The sequence below is a fragment of the Giraffa tippelskirchi genome, chromosome 11 (genome assembly GCF_054371585.1).
Source record: "Giraffa tippelskirchi isolate mGirTip1 chromosome 11, T2T-mGirTip1v1.2.pri, whole genome shotgun sequence".
NCBI classification, from domain to species: domain Eukaryota; kingdom Metazoa; phylum Chordata; class Mammalia; order Artiodactyla; family Giraffidae; genus Giraffa; species Giraffa tippelskirchi.
This window is the reverse complement of record NC_137285.1, coordinates 84,056,003-84,074,728: the sequence shown is the minus strand read 5'-3', so window position 1 is coordinate 84,074,728 and position 18,726 is coordinate 84,056,003. Positions and strand designations below refer to the sequence as shown.

Sequence of the window (18,726 nt, the reverse complement as noted above, 5' to 3'; positions counted from 1 at the left end):
CATTCCGTCATGACTTTCTGGCTAAGAAACCATTTAAAGGATGGTACATCTAGAAGGCAGAAACCTGAGTAAACAGTGGTTGTTGCAAAGTCTAGACGTGTTGGTGCAGAGCTCAGAGAATACGTCCACTGCCTCTGGGCCCAGTGGTGTCCTGGGAGGGAGGGTCTTGGAGGGGGTGTGTGCCTCGGTGAGCAGGCTTGCCCACTTGCAGGAGGTGGGGTAATGTCCTTTGAGACAGAAAGCCGCATTTCAAGTCAGACCAAAGCTGTCAAGGAGGAGAAAGCCAATCTCTAGCAGAAGATGGTGATGAGCACTTGAGAGGCACAGTGGAAATCCTCAGGAAAGGGTACAATGAATGGATGAAGAGGTGAGGAAAAGGACAAGCTGGTAATGAAGGTGTAGGAGTTGGCCAGAGTGAAGTGAACCAGCCTTGCAGCCCTGGGCAGATAAAAAGCTGAGACCTGGAATGTTTGGAAGCGTGTTGGGGCAGGCCTTCTGAAACCATCGGTAGTAACGGCCCACAGCTTTTGCTCCGTTTCCAGGGATTTCCTGCTGAGAAACCGTTGGATACCCCTGAAGGTATAAGTAGCTCAAGACGGAAAACCTGAAGTCAGAATGAGTCATTCGATACCAAAGTGTAAAACAGTGCAGAAAGGCAGTGAGGAGTGTTGCTGTCTTGGTAAATCACCAAATTTTGTTCTTTTGACCTTATTTTTATTACTGGTGCCAAATATATAAAACCATGTGAGGGTTGGTCAGACTTGCCAGCCTGCTCTAAAGGAAGGATTTAGGCATGTCTGCCAGAATAAAGAAAATAACAAGAGAAAACTAAGTAATTGAGTTAGTCAAGTATATGATGGGGGGTTAATAAGCCTGGATAAACTTTCAGTTGATATAATTTAATGTTCAGTGACTTGAAATGGAGAGAAGAACTTGGTCCTTCTGACTGGTCAACTCAATAACTTCTAGATGTTAGTACTTAAGCTTTAATATATACAGGGTTATTTCTTTAAATGTAATGATAATTTGTTAGTGGATTGATTCTGTTAGTGTTGATTTTTTTTTTTTTTTTTTTTTTTTTTAAGGAATTAGCTCTCCGTAGCCAGTTACCAACACTGGAGCAGGATGGTGGGACTCAAAATCCAGTATCTTCTCCTGGGATGTCTCAGGAATTGAGAACCATGACGACCAATAGCTCAGATCCCTTTCTTAACAGGTTGGTAAGAGTTGCTGCTGGCCAACGTCTGAAAAAATCACAGCTTATGGTGTTCTCCCTAGTGCTTATATGTAATAAGCTGTTTGAACATCTGTGTGGGCCGCGAACCATGGCTGTAAATGAATCTCTCCATAAATGGCTCGTACAATAAAGCTTGAGGATTAGACGCTGGCTGCTGTGAGAGGAAATGAGCTGTTTGGGCTTGTAGAGGGGATACTTACTCAGAGTCACGTGTTTGCTTGTGCCTGTGCTGTTGACTAACAGTTACTTGCAGAATCATGAAGGAACATGTGAATGCCTTTCTATGAAAGCAGGAAGAAAAAAAAAAGCATCTTAAACCTGCTTAGGGCAGCATTGTAAGGATCTTTGGAAGGAATTTTCCACATAAGTGTTCAACCTGAGAAGTTTCACTCTAAGGCCTCATATTCTTAAGGGCTATAGGCCAAGGAGATAAAAAGTAAGGTTGTGTCTCTTTCAAATAATGTGTTAACATTAAAGAGTATTCAAAAATAGCACAGTTAAGGATGATTTTTAGTGAATTACCAGAAATCTTGGATTTCAGGCATATTGCAAAGATGATATTATTATATGTAGTGCTGCATTGAAAACTGCAGGCTGAGACAGATCATCTTCTTTGCCTAGAAAGACATTTAAAACTAAGACTTGACTACAGTACTTTCTTGTAGATTGTCAAATATTTATGCAGTTTCAATTTTTAAAATAAGGAACAAATGCTTTCTGGTCTTTGCTTTTGTTTTTAATCAGTTTGAGACAGTGCACTTTTAAAAATATTTAAAGGTGTATTGATTTAGGAAGGTTATTATGCTACCCTTTCAGTTCTCACAAGTTGAATTGAAAATATCCAGATCCTAAGAAAAACAAGGTATCTCTTAAGATTAGTGCTGGTGCCCTAATTGACTGGTTTGGTTTCAAAGGCCATCTAAGAAGAAATCAAAAGGGAAATGAAAAAACTCCTGGAAACAAATGACATTGAAAGCAGGACAACTCAAAGGCCATCTAAAATGTATTTAAGTTTTGTATTTACTCCCTGACACATGCAGTTTAAAGTCCTGCCAATAATTGAATGTGTTTATAGAAGATTATAATTCTGAGGTTAATTAAGAAAAGTCATAGCCACAGAGGAAATTTCAGATCAGTGTAATTCCAGTCCCCATGTTGCTGAAGGCCTGTGTTTATTGGTCCAGGGATAAAATGAGACCATCCAGAAAAGAGGGGTAGAGCCCGCATACCCTCCTGATAGTCGTCTGTGCAGATTCTTAAAACTTTTGATAAAAGCTGAGCTACAGTTTTAAGATTCTATTTTCTGGTAAAGAACACAGAGTGAATCACCCCCAGAGTTGCTAGTCTCAGGGCAGAATCCCATGTCTCCTGTCTGTAGTACCCCAGTTTCTAAAACACACATCTGACTCGAGCATTTTTCTTTTCAGAAACTTTGGATGGTTTCCCCACTGCCTGTATTTACCTTATGCATATTCCTTAAACTCTAAGCACTTGTTCCCCTAACTTGCCCCAGAGTTAACTCTGGTGGTACATTCCCTCATCTCCCTTTTACTCAGATGTTTCAAGGCCGGCTCCGGCGTTCCCCTCCATTAAACCTTTCCCCTATACTTTGAACGTTTTCTCCTCTGTTCAAAAAGCACTTTTGCTCACGTAGCCCTTGTATATGTATTTGTTCACCTCCCTCCCTGAAGTTGTCAGCCTCTCAGAAAGCATCAGTTATAGGCCGTTGTTAACCTCTGATTCCTCAGCCTTGTCTCGTCCCTATCACATAGTAGCAGCTGCTCAGGGCGTGTTATTGAAGGGAGATGGGGGCTGCAGGGGGCAGTTCCTAATCAGGGAGATGGCCTTGTGAACTCTGTCCTCAGGAATGCCCATGTGCTTCCCCTGAGGCCTGGAAAGAACTCTGAACAACTGTGTAAATTCAGCCATTCTGTAACAGAGTCTTGAGTGTCTTGATCTATGCCCCGTGGTGAGCAGTGGGAATAGAGTGATGACTAGGACCAGGCCCTTGTCCCAGATCGAGTCAGGCAAAATAAAAAACAAACCACATCCTGAGGGCTTCTCCGAAGTGGCTGCATTGTGTACAAATGGTCTCAGAGGCAAATTTGTGTGTTCTTGGATCTGTGTGAGGCTTTTGAATCTTGCCAAAATCTGACAGAAGCATTAAACTAGTGGTTGCAATATACAGTGTGAAAGAGAAGGAGAACAAGGCAAGTGCATTGAGTAATGTAGGAAAGAAATTGAGGGGCTTGAGCTCTCAACCTTGAGCAACTATGAAAGCTCGTTTTTAAAGCTTAAGTTATTTTTTGTTTAATTTTTGTGTAAACTGAACAGCTCTTCAAATGTCCAAGCTGTGAGGAAAGTTCAGTTCACACTGTAGTCAGAGACTGTTAAAGAGTTACAGCTGCCTTTATTTCACACTTTGCTGTAAGATTTTCTAGAATTAGTAGAACCCCCATCAATGCCACCTGCTGTCTGCATGCTACTGGGTTAGGGAAGTGTTCTATTAATGTTCTGAGGATATTTACCATACTTGTATGTAAATCTGTGATACTTTTCATTCAGCCTAAAGTAAAAATCTATCTTGGCTCTGTTTTTCTCAAGCTGTGTGCCTTGCAGGGTTTTGGGGGGTTTTGTTTTTAATCAATTCCTTCAGTTGGAATCTCAGGACTCCCATTTCATGGTGAGGTGTTTGTTCGGGGTTCCCCCGACTTTGCCGAACAGAAGCAAGGAGATCAAGCTAGTGAGTTCTGTTCTTATCAGCAGTGATTTATCTGTTTTGGCCCAGTCCAAAAAGAAATTCTGGTTCTTTATTTAGGGTTGATTTTTCTGGCTTAAACTCTCTGCAATGAGCTGAGGAATTCAGCAGGAATCTACTGCAGGCCTGTCTTAGTACCACCTGGAAGCTGTGTTTTGACCCACGCCTGTGACCACTGCCGCTTGGGAAACAGAGACCTTGAGACAGATGAGTGTGTGGAGCCCCCCGATTCAAACAGCGTTACACCGAGAGTTTCCTGTCACTCAGGAAAGCTGGGTGTATCTTGCTTTTCCCTTAGGACCGCAGAACCTTCGGAGAAACTTTGGCCCCCTGAGGTTGCCAGTCTGCATTAGGATCAGCTTGTCCATTTCGCTTCATAGCACAGGAGCTCGGTGCGGGCCCTGAAAGAGGGCGCTTGTGTCAGATGCTGCAGGGCAGGAGTCTCCGCTGATCCTCCAGGATCACGTTGGTACTGGGCAGGGGTTTATGTGTTCGCCTTAGGATCTTTTCTTACGTGTGTTGTGTCGGTCTGTGGCCCTCATTCTCCACAGTGGCACCTATCACTCTCGCGACGAGAGCACAGACAGCGGCCTAAGCATGAGCAGCTACAGCGTCCCTCGGACCCCCGACGACTTCCTGAACAGCGTTGATGAGATGGACACAGGTTGGTACTGTTTGTTCCCCTTGGTCATCTAGCTTTCGGTCAGATACAGTCATGGGATTGCTGGGTCTGATGAACTACAGTGAGCCAAGAGTATTCAGAGGAAACCAGTTCAGATCCTGTCAACTTAACTGAGCCCTGCTGAGTTTTTGCTCTTGTTTTTTTAAATAACGTCTTGTTATTGAAGTCTTCTCCGAGTTTTTAAATGTCATAGATGTCTTATCTCTATTTGACATGCCTTATTTTAGCATTTAAAATATTGAGTTAATGGGCAGGGCAGTTGAGGACCATATTAGAAGTCTGTGTTATATGGATATTTATTCTTAATTTCGGAGCGAGAGCTCTGTGTTTGATTTATATGTCTCTCTGTGTATGTGATTCTTTGTCTGCTTCCCTCTTTTTGTGAGGGTCTGTTGTCCAGCTTAGGTGATGCGAGGCTCAGGCTGGCTGGTTGGAAAGGCGAGGTGGTGGCCTTCCTCCTTTATTAGAAGAGTTGCAGGAGCTTGAAAACCTGCCCCCCAGGGGTGACGATAGACCCCTTGCTCCGGTGGCTTACCCTCTGACCCTGGCCTCAGCAGCTGTCAGGGGGCATGAGCTGGCTGGGCAGTGAAGCGGCTGTCCAGCTAGCTGGCCCCTCAGTTGGCCGCTTCTGGAAGCGTTTGGTGGGGCTTCTGTGCCGGGGTGCATCCAGCCCATGGCTCCGGCGTCCCTGGGAATCCACACCACCCTCTTCTCATCTGGATCTGAATTCATCCGTACCAGTCGCCTCAAACCCATCTCATTCGCAACACCTTTCCTTACTCGTCTCTCTCCCGTGTCTCCCTTCTCTCTAAACTTTTATAACAATTAATGCTTTATGTTAGTTTTTCTGAAAGCATATTCCACTGAAGTGTTCATGAATGTTAACCTCGTCATGGGCAAAAAAGGGTTCTTGGCCAGGTAAGTTTGGGAGACCTGTAAGCAAAGCTAGAAGACTTACTTTTCCAAGGACTTCTGGGAGGCGTGGTTTTACTGTTGTGAATATGAATCTCCCGAGAGTGGGATAGTGCTTCATGCAGCCTTTTTATTTTATTCTGTTCCCCAGTGTGTACTTACGAGAAAGACAGGCATACACCCTTCATCTCTATATGTTATCTTACTGTGGTGGTACATGCCTGGAACAGAGTCAAGTATTGATGCTGTTGTGTCATACCTGTTCTTTCTCTCTTGCTGTATATAATTTTTCAACAAATCTTTTTTCAGGACCCCCTTCCGTGCTTAGCACGTAGTAATAAGCAGTCAGACTTGTTCAGTATCTGAACAGATGAAGCAGCAGGAAACTTGGCGTTGTCCCTTTGCTGTCTGTGGGCTGTTTGTAACGTAAACTGTGGGCACCAGTGAAGGAAGGCAGTCAGGATGCATTTCTTTCCCTGTGCGTGTGTACATCTGTGCTCACATGATGTCGGCCTTTCGAAAAGGACCTATTTTCTTTCTCCCTCTTGCTGGTCCATCTAGGTGACACTATCAACCAAAGCACCCTGCCCTCCCAGCAGAACCGTTTCCCAGACTATCTTGAAGCCATTCCTGGGACAAACGTGGACCTTGGAACCCTGGAGGGAGATGGGATGAACATCGAAGGGGAGGAGCTGATGCCGAGCCTGCAAGAAGCTTTGAGCTCCGACATCCTCAACGACATGGAGTCTGTTTTGGCCGCCACCAAGCTAGATAAAGAAAGCTTTCTTACATGGTTATAGAGCCCTCAGGTAGACTGAATTCTAAATCTGTGAAGGATCTAAGGAGATAAGACCTATACCTGAAATTTCCAGTTAAGCCAGGTGCAGTCTTCTGGCTAATACAGAAAAAGATGAACAAACGTCCAGCAGGATTCTTTCATCCACTATTTTGCTCTTCCTTGTCCATTGCTGCTGTTAATATATTGCTGACCTCTTCCATAGTTGGCTCTAAGGAATCAAAAAAAAAAACTTTTTTGTTTCTTTTGCTATTATAACTACTGTTTGTTTTGGGGGCTGGGGGAAGTGAGCCTGTTTGGATGATGGATGCCATTCCTTTTGCCCAGTTAGATGTTCACCAATCATTTTAACTAAATACTCAGACTTGGAAGTCAAATACTTCATGTCACAGCATTTAGTTTGTTCAAGCAATTGTTCTTCAGCTGCCTTTGACCAGTGGAAAAACATGACTTACTGGTCTAACAAGCCAAAAATGTTGTATCTGTTGTTTCGTGCTTAGACTGATTTGAAGAGCTAGCTGAAACCAAGGCTGAAGACTGTTTTACTTTCAGTGGTTTTTTTTCCTCCTAGTGCTATCACTAGTCACATAGTGACCTTGATTTTATTTTAGGAGCTTGTAAGGCTTGAGATAATTTCCATAGAAATATATTAATTATTGCCACATACTCTAGTATAGATTTTGATGGGTTTTATTGTGGGTTTTTTTTTTTCCTCCTTTTTTTTTGTCTCCATCGGGATTTTTATTGTCTTAGGGGTTTTTCCTTTTTTTTTTTTTTTTTTCTTTTTTCCTCAGAATCTAGGCAAATTACCATTGTAGTGCATCTGTTTATACTTGTAGCTTGGGACAGTTATTATAGTTCCTTTGGTAAATCTACATGTCCTGGTTTTTTTTTTACCATCTTATTTAAATCTTGGTAATCAGCTCTCTTTATATATACCCACACACACACTTATAATGTTTATAATAGTGTGATAGCAGAATGTATCTTTTTTTTTTTTGAGTTTTCCCTACTTTCCAATTTATTTTAAAATGGTAGCTATGAATGTATGCATTTAGAATACAAGACTAGTAGTTTATCTTTCACCAGTGGTTTGAATCCGGTTGGGGTTGGGGTCGTGTGCAGGTGGGGGTGGTGGTTAGTGTTCCAGAAAGGGCTGTTCTTAGGGATAGTGCCTCGAGGAGTCCTGTATGCCCCCTGGGCACACAGTGGATTTTATCTGCTGAATTTGAAAGAAGTAAACAAGAAATGGCTTTATTATCCCCTTTAGCTTTGGAAGATTACCTTTGCCTTAGTTTTGGAAGTAAAATCTAGTAGTTTAGTTCTCCTTTATAATGAACACATTAAAGACTACATTGAAATATTGCCTACAAAATTGTTTTTACTTACAAGACTTGCTCCTACTTTTATATGCTGAGAATTTACCCTGGATAGTATATGGGATACTGTAAGGTCATAAGTTAGCTGGTAAAGTGATCAGATTAATGTATATTACTAGTTGATTTTAGCAAAGAAATAGAGATAATCATGATTATACTTTTATTTTTACTGGAAGAGATATAACTAGAGTATGTGTCTACAGGAATAATAATGTTTTCCAAAGAGTATTTTTAAAGGAACAAAATGAGCATGAATCAACCCTTCAATATAAGCTATGAAGTATTACTCGCTTGTGAATTATAGTGGCATCAGCTAGCACCTCTACAATTAAGGGTCTTTTCGATGTTTATAGAGTAAGCCCTTATTTTCAAGGGTTTATAAGACATAAAATCTCTCTTTTCCTGGCTAAAACTGCTATGAAAAGCCTCAGCTTAGGACAACAGGTGGGTTTTTTTTTTTTTTTCTGATTACAAAATACAAGTATTTTGACCCTTCAGTTTAGAGGATTGCAAAAGTTGGAAGTAAAGTTTTATATTAGGTAATTTCAGTGCTCAAAATGCAGTCGTTGTGTTATATCTATTGATTCATAGGTCGATCATTCGTAATAACTGATTCTGAGGCTATTATTAAAACAGCAGAAAGATTAAATCTTGAATTAAGTCTGGGGGGAAATGGCCACTGTGCAGATAGATGTTATTTTTTTTTTTAGAGGAATAATGAAATTCTGCCTAGAATGCATAATTGAGTTTATGGATGGATGATACAGCATGTTGGCTTTTTTATATGCAGAAGATCAAAGCTACTTAGAAGGAGTGCCTACAATTTGCCATTAAGATCTCATCTTATATATCAGCAGAGTAGCTTTAGATTAGGGGAGAGGGTGGGAAAATGGGAGGGGGGCTGTGAAGATTTAGTGGGACCTTGATAGAGAACTTTATAAGCTTCTTTTTCTTCAATAAAAACTTGTCTTGCATATTGCTGTCATTAAAGGCAGTTGTTCCTAATATTTCAATCACTTAAGTACACCCACAAAACAAAAATATGGAGTTCTTCATTCCCCCTCAACTTGGATGTACCCAGTTATACCTCAGTGTTGTAGCAGCACCATGGTGTCTGAAGGACGTGGTGCTTTGGCCTAATTGTACCCATTGTACTGACCTGAAGGAGACCTAAGCCTTGTCTCTTTCTGAGTTTGAATCACAGCCTTGATGTGGTCTTTGTTTTTTGTCCTTGTTCCTAATGTAAAAGTGTTTAACTGCTTCTTGGTTGTATTGGGTGGCATTGGAATAAGATTTTAACTGGGTATTCTTGAATTGCTTTTACAATAAACCAATTTTATAATCTTTAAATTTATCAGCTTTTTACATTTGTGTTCTTTTTAGTTAGAGCTTATTAGATCTACTGATGGTTGATGGAGCATATTGATTTGGAGTTTTAGATTTTCCAGAGCACTATTTGTTATAATAACTGTTTTCTAAACTATAATAACTATTTTCTAAACAATAGTGCTTTAAAAAAAAATTAGAAAGTAACTTTTATACAAATGATGTTGCTGTTTTAAGTATTCATACTAAATAGATGCATTTTATGTGGAACCTTGGCAGAAACACTAAAATTTTAAAAATAAAACTAATTGTGTAATTCATGATTTATACTAATCAGTGTTGAAACTCAAACAGTGCGAAAGTGGGAGGCAGTATCCAATGATTTACAGTTTCATAGCTTCTTGGCATCTGAGGAATGAATCCTCAGATCAATTTTATCTTCCATAAGCACGTTTTTATAAGAATTGTGGGTGTGCCTATCTTAACAGTTGTTTTCTGTGTCTTGGCAAAATATTCTCCACATTTTAAATGTTTTATATTAGAGAATTCTTTAATGCACACTTGTCAAATATATATATATAGTACCAATGTTACCTTTTTATTTTTTGTTTTAGATGTAAGAGCATGCTCATATGTTAGGTACTTACATAAATTGTTACATTATTTTTCTTATGTAATACCTTTTTGTTTGTTTATATGGTTCAAATATATTCTTTCTTTAAACTCTTCTTTGTTGTTTTTAACGATTAATATATTTAAAACTTTTTTGGCTTCTTAATGGGTCTTCCAGTAGAACAAGTGCAAGTAATAAGAGGTGACTATAGTGGTAACTCACTGGCAGACAGGTTAAACTTAAGGTTGGTTTGGCGCTTGGAACTTTTGTAGTGTGGATATAATTCTTTGAACTTTATGTTCTGTACTCTTCCTGTAAACCATCCTCATTGATAAAAGTGTGTAAGCAGAACTGTATCCTCTTCAGTCTTAAATGATTTTACTACATGTGTTAATAGCAGCACAGAAGAAAATAGTGTTTCTTTCAAAATAGCCTTTGGTTTTATATCTCCAAAATAGAATACTTAATGTGCTATGCTAAGTCACTTCAGCCTTGTCTAACTCTTTGCGACCCTGTGCACCATAGCCTACCAGGCTCCTCTGTCCATGGGAATCTCCACGCAAGAATACTAGAGTGGGTTGCCGTGCCCTCCTTCAGGGGATCTTTGCAACCAGGGATCAAACCCACGATTCTTGTTTCCTGCATTGGCAGGTGGGTTCTTTATCACTAGCGCTACCTGGGAAGCCCTATAATACTTATGAAAATTATTAGGAATTATTTTATAAATTAAAACACTCACAGATTTAAGTGGTAGGCTCTGAACTTTGAAGAAGTAAATTTGATTGCCTTTGAAAATCATTTATTTCTGTGTGTATATAACATCTTAATTATTGACATGTTTTTGGTGAGGCAAGTCTGAAAACAGTGTTTTATTATGTATAATTTCTTTATGATAGTAAAACATTTTGTGGAACTTGAAATTGACTGTTCCCCTTCTGCAAAATGTACAACCCCTTACTGGTTGTACATTTTAATGCAAAACCATACGGTGTGTCTGTAGACATTGCCCCTCTTACTAGGAGGCTACTCTAAGAAGTGGTGTGCTTCACACTGGACAGCTTGCGGTCCTTCTGGAGTCTGTGAAACAGAATTGTACAGCCTTGAGGTAGCTGATTTAGTCAGTCTGAGTCAGTAAAATTCTCAGAAGAATATTAATTTGGATTTGGGAAAAACCGCCTCTAGAGAGAATAAGGACTAGTAATGGGAAGTGGTGAGCAGCCCAGTGAGTTACCCCTTGATTTCCATCCTGTCGGCTGAGCTTGTAAAAGAAGAGCAGCATTAAGGGCCCCATCACGTGTTCTTCCTTCTGTAATGACAGCTCGGCCATCCCTGGTCCTGGCAGCCATCAGTTAGACTGAAAATCTGGCTTTACTTGGTATTTATGGTAAGTCCATGTACTGCTCTCATGGGCCCCAGGGTTGCACGCACACTGGTGCTTCTGGAATCAACCTTATCTCTGGCAGGGCGACTTGTCCCTATCCTGCTTTAAACTGTTGCCATTTAATTTCTTTATTTAAATAGTCCTGAAAACTTTCATAAACAATCCTCTTCAATTAAAAATTTGCTGAGTCAATATCAGATGAGAATTGTGACATATAGTGCTGCAGTTTTTCCAAATCAAACATGGAATGTTTTTTGCAATATTATCTGGATACAAAAAGCTCTGACACAAGTGAAATTAATAATTTTCTAACCATAAACATAGCCTTAAACTGGCAAACATAATACTGCCACAAATGAAAACAGTTGCAGAATCAAGGCAATAGCAAAATAAGATGATATTTAAAAGATATTCTGAATTTTTTAATCTGTCATATTTTAACCACAAACAAAACTCCTGAATCAGATGACTTGACATCTTAACTCGGTTAGAGGACTCTGTTAGAAGTTGAAAACAAAATGAGACAAAACTGGGTCTGTGTGTTGCTAATTGGAGATACCTGAGTGAAGAGCCTATTTCTGTAAAATTCCTAAACAGCTAATCTGGCACTTTGATTTCTTTTTTTTTCTTTTTTAAGTGAAACTATTAAATACTAGAGTTACTGTAACATTGTGAAGTTGATACTGGTTTGTATTGCAAAGTCAGTGAATGGACAATGTCTTGTTCAGACACTCAGTCGTGTCTGGCTCTTTGAGTACAGCATGCAGGACAGTGCTTGATTCTTACTAAAAGAAACCTCTCCAAAAAACAAACAAACAAAAAAACAGCATCTAAATCAGGAGGCTATCCTATTAGCATGACTTAAATTATTTCTTAGGCTTAGGACACAATTTTACCCATGTTTCCTTATGTCTCAAGTATCTTTTGACTATAGTCCCTATGACCTTCACATAGGACTTCACATGTGGACTTCACAGAGTCCATGTAAAGTAGTCTATGAGTTAAACATCACCTTTTGGGTATAATTTTTATTGTACGATTCTAGAAGTCACATCTCAGTTCCATTTAAGGATGTATTTGTGAGTTACCAATCAAGTTCTTGTGTATAGTGGATTTACCCAGGATTAAAATGATGGTATATGTAGCCAATTAGAAGAGAAATTCATTTTCTTTAAGTTGTAGATTAAGTGGCAGAATCTGAGGAAAAAGCACTGCTGCATGGGTGCTGTCTCCCTGAACTACTGAAGCCGACAGTGATAAATGAACTAGGAAACTGAAGATCATTTCTCCTTAATTGAGCTTTATAGCAGCCTGTATTTATCTACAGCCGGGGTTCCACAGAGGCATCTCATTGGCTCAGTGATGAGGATGTGAATAATGGTCAGAATATCAACAGCTGTATGAGATTCCAATCACTGGGGTGACCATGAATTAGGACCTTAGATTCTATGAAAGATACAAAGAGTCATATTCGTGAAGCATCAGGCTGCTGAGTAACTTGCTGTCACACTGCAAAGCTACGTGTGCAGGACCTACTGAAGAACGCCATTTGCTGAAGTATTTTCTCCAGACGCCAAGAAATCTCTGGAGCCCTATAACCTCAGTAAGACTGGCCAGAGTAGAATGTGGGCTTGAGATTTAGTTGTCTCTTACAATCTAAATCTTAAATAGCATATGCCCGTGTATTGTCCAGTCAAAAAATGGCTGATGCCTTACAGGAAATACGTATATTAAGCAGCTCAGAACTACACACATCCCCCCTTTATTTTTTTAGCCGCACCACAGGGCACCTGGGATTTTAGTTCCCTGGCCAGGGATCACAGCCATGCCGCCGACATTGGAAGCACAGAGGCTTAACCACTGGACTGCCAGAGAAGCCCCAGGGCTCCCTCTGAGGGCGCATCATGGATCCAAAATGGAGCAGGAAGCCCTGGCTGAATCTGGAATGTTGTTCAGGAAATTTAACATTGATTAAATAACTGTTGACCAAATCCAACTCAGTTTTCCAAAATCATTAAAGCAAATTTCTCAAGGCCTGAACATTTCCAACAGTTTTCAGTGTTGTACCGTGCTAAATATTGCAAAGTTCAAAAGCAGATTCTTCCACATCAAGGTTACATCCCACTGCCATCACTATGGGACTGGAAGACTGAAACTTTCTATCAAGGGTCAAGTGAAAATATTATAACTTACACAATCTCTGACACTGGTTATAAGGACCAAAACGAAATATAAGAATAACTGGTAAATTACTGACATTCTTTAAAAGCAACATTTTTTAACATGAGTATGATCTCTCTCATCTTTACATTGTTATTGAATAGTTCAAAATGACCCTTCAAACTTGAGCAGGTCTACTCAGGGTATTTGCATAGTTACATGAGTCTGCCTGCTCTCATCAGTATGCACTCCAAGTGACCTCCCCCTCCCATTTTTATCTAAATATGCTTTGATCTTTTTTTTCAACAGCAATGAATAATATTCTATAAGAATAATCAAAATGTTTATACATGTTACCTTATTTGGAAAACTCAGCAGTGGCCACAGGACTGGAGGTCAGTTTTCATTCCCATCCCAAAGAAGGGCAGTGTGAAAGAACGTTCCAACTACCAGACAGTTGTGCTCATTTAACATGCAAGTAAGATTATGCTCAAAATCCTTCCCAGCTAGGCTTCAGCAGTATGTGAACCAAGAACTTCCAGATGTACATGCTGGGTTTAGAAAAGGCAGAGGAACTAGGGATCAAATCACCAACATCCATTGGATCATAGAGAAAGCAAAGGAATTCCAGAAAAACATCTGCATCTGCTTCATTGACTATGCTAAAGCCTTTGACTGTGTGGATCACAGCAAATTGGAAAATTCTTCAAGAGGTGGGAATACCAGACCACCTTACCTGCCTCCTGAGAAACCTGTATGCAGGTCAAGAAGCAACAGCTAGAACCAAGCAACATGGAACAACTGACAGGTTCCAAATGGGGAAAGGAGTATGACAAGGCTGTATATTGTCACCCTGTTTATTCTACTTACATGTGGCGAGTACGTCCTTTGAAATGACAGGCTGGATGAAGCACAAGCTGGAATCAAGATTGCCAGAAGTATCAAAAACCTTGGCTATGCAGATGATAACCACTCGAATGGCAAAAAGTGAAGAGGAACTAAAGAGCCTCTTGATGAGGGCGAAAGAGGAGAGTGAAAAACTGGCTTAAAACTCAGCATTCAAAAAACTAAGATTATGGCATCCAGTCCCATCACTTCATGGCAAACAGAAGGGGAAAAAGTAGAAGCAGTGACAGACTGTTTTCTTGGGCTCCAAAATCACTGTGGACAGTAACTGCAGCCCTGAAATTCAAAGACGCTTGCTCTTTGGAAGGAAAGCTATGACAAACCTAGACAACACATTAAAAAGCAGACATCGCTTTGCCAACAAAGGTGTGTATAGTCACAGCTATGATTTTTCCAGTAGGCTTGTACAGATGTGAGATAGAGAATGCTGAGTGCCAAAGAATCGGTACTTTTTGATTTGTGGCACTGGAAAAGACTCATGAGAGTCCCTTGGACTGCAGGGAGATCAAACCAGTCAATCCTTTAGGAAATCAACCCTGAATATGCATTGGAAGGACTGATAATGAAGCTGAAGCTCCAGTACTTTGGCCACCTGATGCAAAGAGCCAACTCATTGGAAAAGACCCTGATGCTGGGAAAGATTGAAGGGAAAAGGAGAAGAGGGTGGCAGAGGATGAGATGGTTAGATAGCATCACCAACTTGATGAGCATGAATTTGATCTAACTCTGGGAGATAGTGAAGGACAGGGAAGCCTAGGGTGCTGCGGAACATAAGGTCACAAAGATTTGGACATGACTTAGCAACTGAAAAACAACAGCAGAACCTTGCTTGATCACGCCGAGTCCTTCAAGGTATCATTACTGCTTCTCCTAAGTGCCTTAAACCTAAGTCCAAATCCTACCCTATGTGAAGTGACTGGTAGAAGTTGAGGGCGTGGCCCGTAACTGGGGAACTTGTGCACACAGGCGAAGTCTACTCACAGGGCCTCTTCCATGTATATCCCTGGCCCCACTGCAGATGGGACTGTGCCTTCATACAGAGCTCATCCTAGAAGGACTGCCACAGCATTGGCGTGCTCTTGGTTATCAAGGCTAATGTTCTGTTTTTAAGAATCATGTATGTGTAGATTTAAAAACAATGCTGTCAGGTAATATTCTAGTCTTGAGTAATGGTATGGTGACTTCCTCAAGTTGTTGACAAAATAGAGGACACTGCTAAGTGCGGAGAGTGGTTCAGACAGTGTACCAGGAGAGCTGAGTCTAGGGAAAGCCTTCCTCCTGGGATGATTGAGAACGGCCTCATACTGGTGGTATTTAAATTGAGCGTTGAGGGGTTATGATGTAACCAATAGAAATCGTGTTATAAGCAGAGGAAAGAGCACAAAGCAGGACGACTGTGGGAATGGGGAATATTTCCTTTGTCTGGTCTGTAAACTATATAATGTGATGGATTGACTCAATCAGTATATTTGGTATGTGCCAGGCATTATTCCTGACTCTGGGAATACAGCGAAGATCAAAGCAGACACAAATCTCTGCCCTCACGGAGGTTACAGCCAGGACTAGGTAATAGTGTCTATTGAGTGTGCACTATAGGCCAAGCACTTTTCATGTATTCATTCATTCAATCCTGGCAACAGCCCACTGAGCTATGTCCTATCCTAGTTTTGCAGGTAAGAAAACTGGCAGAGTTCACACAACATTTGTATTTAAAGTGCAGGCTCGCCGTTCAAATTTTAAGGAAATGATGATTGAACTCGCACAAAGGTTAACAAGATCGCCTGGATCTGTAAGAGAAGAAAACACTGTAGATAGCTGTATACACATCCCCAGATACTACCAGCGACCTCAGGGCACTTTTTCTACATAGCAAATGGAAGACAGGAGGGAAGGTAATTTCAAAGGCAAGTGATGTTTCGCCAGTGGTATAATCAGGCTTGACTGCTCAGACAATGAAGTACTATAGATTGTATTTCTCATACAGAGATAGAAATAAGGAAAACTGGTGTCTGAGCAGATTCCTAACTTGGGAAACTGACCTCAAGCAAAGAAACACTGGAAAATCTAATCTCATAAGTCCACCCAGAGCAGTTAACTCAGACTAAAAGGCCATGAACCCCTAGAGTGGGGGAGGAGGGTGTCACTGAACAGAAACGGGCCGATTAAACCACCAGCAGAAAACTGAAGTCACAGACTTGGCATCAACAAGAGGCATAGTACTTCCGTCTGTGCTAAACCAAACATCCAGTCTGAACCCTCTAGACTGGACTGCCATGAGCTGAGATGTGATGCTGGGACTTCACGCTGACAGCGCCCGCATTCCAGCTGAGGGGCAGTAATCACAAGCTGGTATGAGCAGAGGGGACACTTGAAAAGGATCTCAGTGTAACCTGGCTTCTGTGTGGCTCCTTGGAGACCAGGGGCGACAGACCAGTGCAGCTGTGCCATCAGAGACGGGTATGTGAGCGTAAGACAAGTAGCTCCGGAAGCTCTCGAAGAGGGCTAGAGAGGAGCTCACAAGACCTCGGTGTCGCAGACTCGATGAGTTCCTAGCACCCTTCACACTTCACTCCTCCAGAAAGGGGTGAGTTCTGGGGGAATCGTCTCTGGCCTCTCATGTCCAGGAAAAATGAATTTGTTGAGTAAAACAAGTGTCAGAGAGGAAGCCACCCACACAGGAGAAACTACTTATTCTGTCAATATCAGAGAGCACCTCCTGGGTAGAAGGTGTTCTGCTGGGTGTGGAGTCACCGTGACGAACAGGACAGCATCTCTGCCCACGTGGAGCTGACAATGTTGAGGGGAAGGCCTACCTGAAATACTGCAAGGCCATGTAACTATGATTGTGATCACTGTTAACCCATAAGGAGTCTGGGAGCCAAGAGAGATGTGTTGGCCACATGGATAAAAAAATAGAGGTTGCTAACTCTGTTAATCCTGTTTTGTCATGAAGAACAAGTTTATTTAGATGAATTCAATGGGCAATTCTAGAGTGTATTTGATCTCATTAAACTAACGACACTCAGGAAACCGTAAACATCAGTCCACAACCCCTTTAAAATCAAGAGCAAAACCAAAAGAAACCCAAACTAACATACAGCAGTTCCAAACGCATAACATGGATTTAAAAGCTTTGTCACTTCCCAGATTTTAAATGCAGGTCAAATTTCACTAGAACATGCCTGTTTATGGTTAAAGCAAGAATTCCACGGTCCTCCCCAAAAAGTCTCACTTGAAAGAATACAAGAGAATGCTGGCAATTCTGTTCTTTTATCCCTAACTAGAATTGACCTTATTTCTCCAATTGATTTTGTGAATTTTAAAATTGACCAGAATGAGTGGGTTGGGGGGCTGTTTTTGGCATCTGTCCAGCTGTTCCTGATGCACACCAGGCTGAGAAACCTCCCTTGATTAGGACAAGTAGGGCAAAGGCCAAGCTGACCGACTGAAACATCAGATGGTCTTGTTTTTGTTTGTTTTTGTAAAGAAATGCCCCAAAGCCTGAGCTGGATCCTGGAGCTCTCTTTATTCCCCAGAACCAGCATCTAGGAAAGAAGAGATTTATTTGTTTATGGCACTACCCTTTCCCCTTGGCCACAGCAGAGTATTTTTCCTTTGGGCTAAACTTGTAAGTGGCAACTGGTTTCCAAGACTATTCAACTCAGGTGGCTGCTGAACAATTTCAGACTGATACTAACAGCCTCCCTTGACAACCGCAGGCATGGGGAGGCCTCCTGGGGTGTTGGTGGGGAGAGAGCCTCGCTGAGCAGGTGGGCCAGGTGGCCAGGAATGAGGTCAGCACAGTCATGACTGGGAGCCTGATCCATCAGACACAGGGGCAGACAAGATGGTGCAAGACAGGGTTCACCCAGGTTTCCAAATCAGAGAAGAGAGGGACTCGGAGATGAACACAGCACAGAGGGCTGGAGGAACCTGCTCAGAGCCATCCAGCTAGTAAGAGGCAGAGCCAGGGACAGAACCTTAGACTTCAGACTCCCAGTGAATTTATCCCATTAACTACATTGGTAAAAATCGCATAGAGTCAAAATCACACTCAAAAACTCGTTAAATTGCCTGTATACAGGACTGCAAGATGCTCACACTGTGAAAAGCAGGCCCGTAGGACTAAGACTTATGGAAGGAAAGGCAGATCCAGGTTGCCAGTTGGAAGATTCCTCTAGCACCTAAGCTTATAGAGAGGAGGGGTCCATGCAATCACCTTCTAAAGGGTTATTTTCTTGTGCTCTCTTCTCTTTGTCTTCAGAACGTATAGTTTATGTGAGTTCAGTTGGTGGGAAGGTGGCTACTGTGTGTCAGAAACCCTGCTTGGCCAGTGGAGAGTTCCTACTACTGCTACCACTATACCACTACTACTAACCACCCAGCTGCCCGGAGCTGAGTGTAGGCCAGCACTATTCTAAGAGATTCATTAGCTCATCTAACACCAACGATGAAGCAGCGTGTGCCTGCTTTCAAAGAACTCCTTTAGGGAAGTGGCTCTGAATCCTGGTTGAATATTAGAATCCCTTGCGGGGGGGCGGGGGTTGGAGAACACCCTGATGAGCGGGCTCCGCCT

At 41.5% G+C, this 18,726-nt stretch overlaps 1 protein-coding gene and 1 long non-coding RNA gene across 18 annotated transcripts in view; one reads left to right on the top strand and one right to left on the bottom strand.

Annotated features, from left to right (window-relative positions):
* The window catches only part of YAP1 (Yes1 associated transcriptional regulator), a 123,616-nt gene extending 113,798 nt beyond the window's left edge, over window positions 1–9,818 (top strand). For 14 of the 17 annotated variants that reach the window (XM_081545937.1, XM_081545939.1, XM_081545942.1 and 11 more), the window contains 3 exons: window positions 1,086–1,216; window positions 4,547–4,659; window positions 6,151–9,818. In XM_081545937.1, the coding sequence (XP_081402063.1) occupies window positions 1,086–1,216; window positions 4,547–4,659; window positions 6,151–6,389 (483 nt within the window). In that variant the 3' untranslated portion in view covers window positions 6,390–9,818. Of the gene's footprint in view, window positions 1–1,085; window positions 1,217–4,546; window positions 4,664–6,150 lie in introns of all 17 variants that reach the window. The other 3 variants (XM_081545941.1, XM_081545938.1, XM_081545940.1) reach the window with 1 other exon arrangement.
* The window catches only part of LOC145527808 (uncharacterized), a 29,162-nt gene continuing 14,066 nt past the window's right edge, over window positions 3,631–18,726 (bottom strand). Inside the window, exon 2 of the long non-coding RNA XR_014069877.1 lies at window positions 3,631–6,596. This is a non-coding gene — a long non-coding RNA (uncharacterized LOC145527808). The remainder of the gene's footprint in view (window positions 6,597–18,726) is intronic.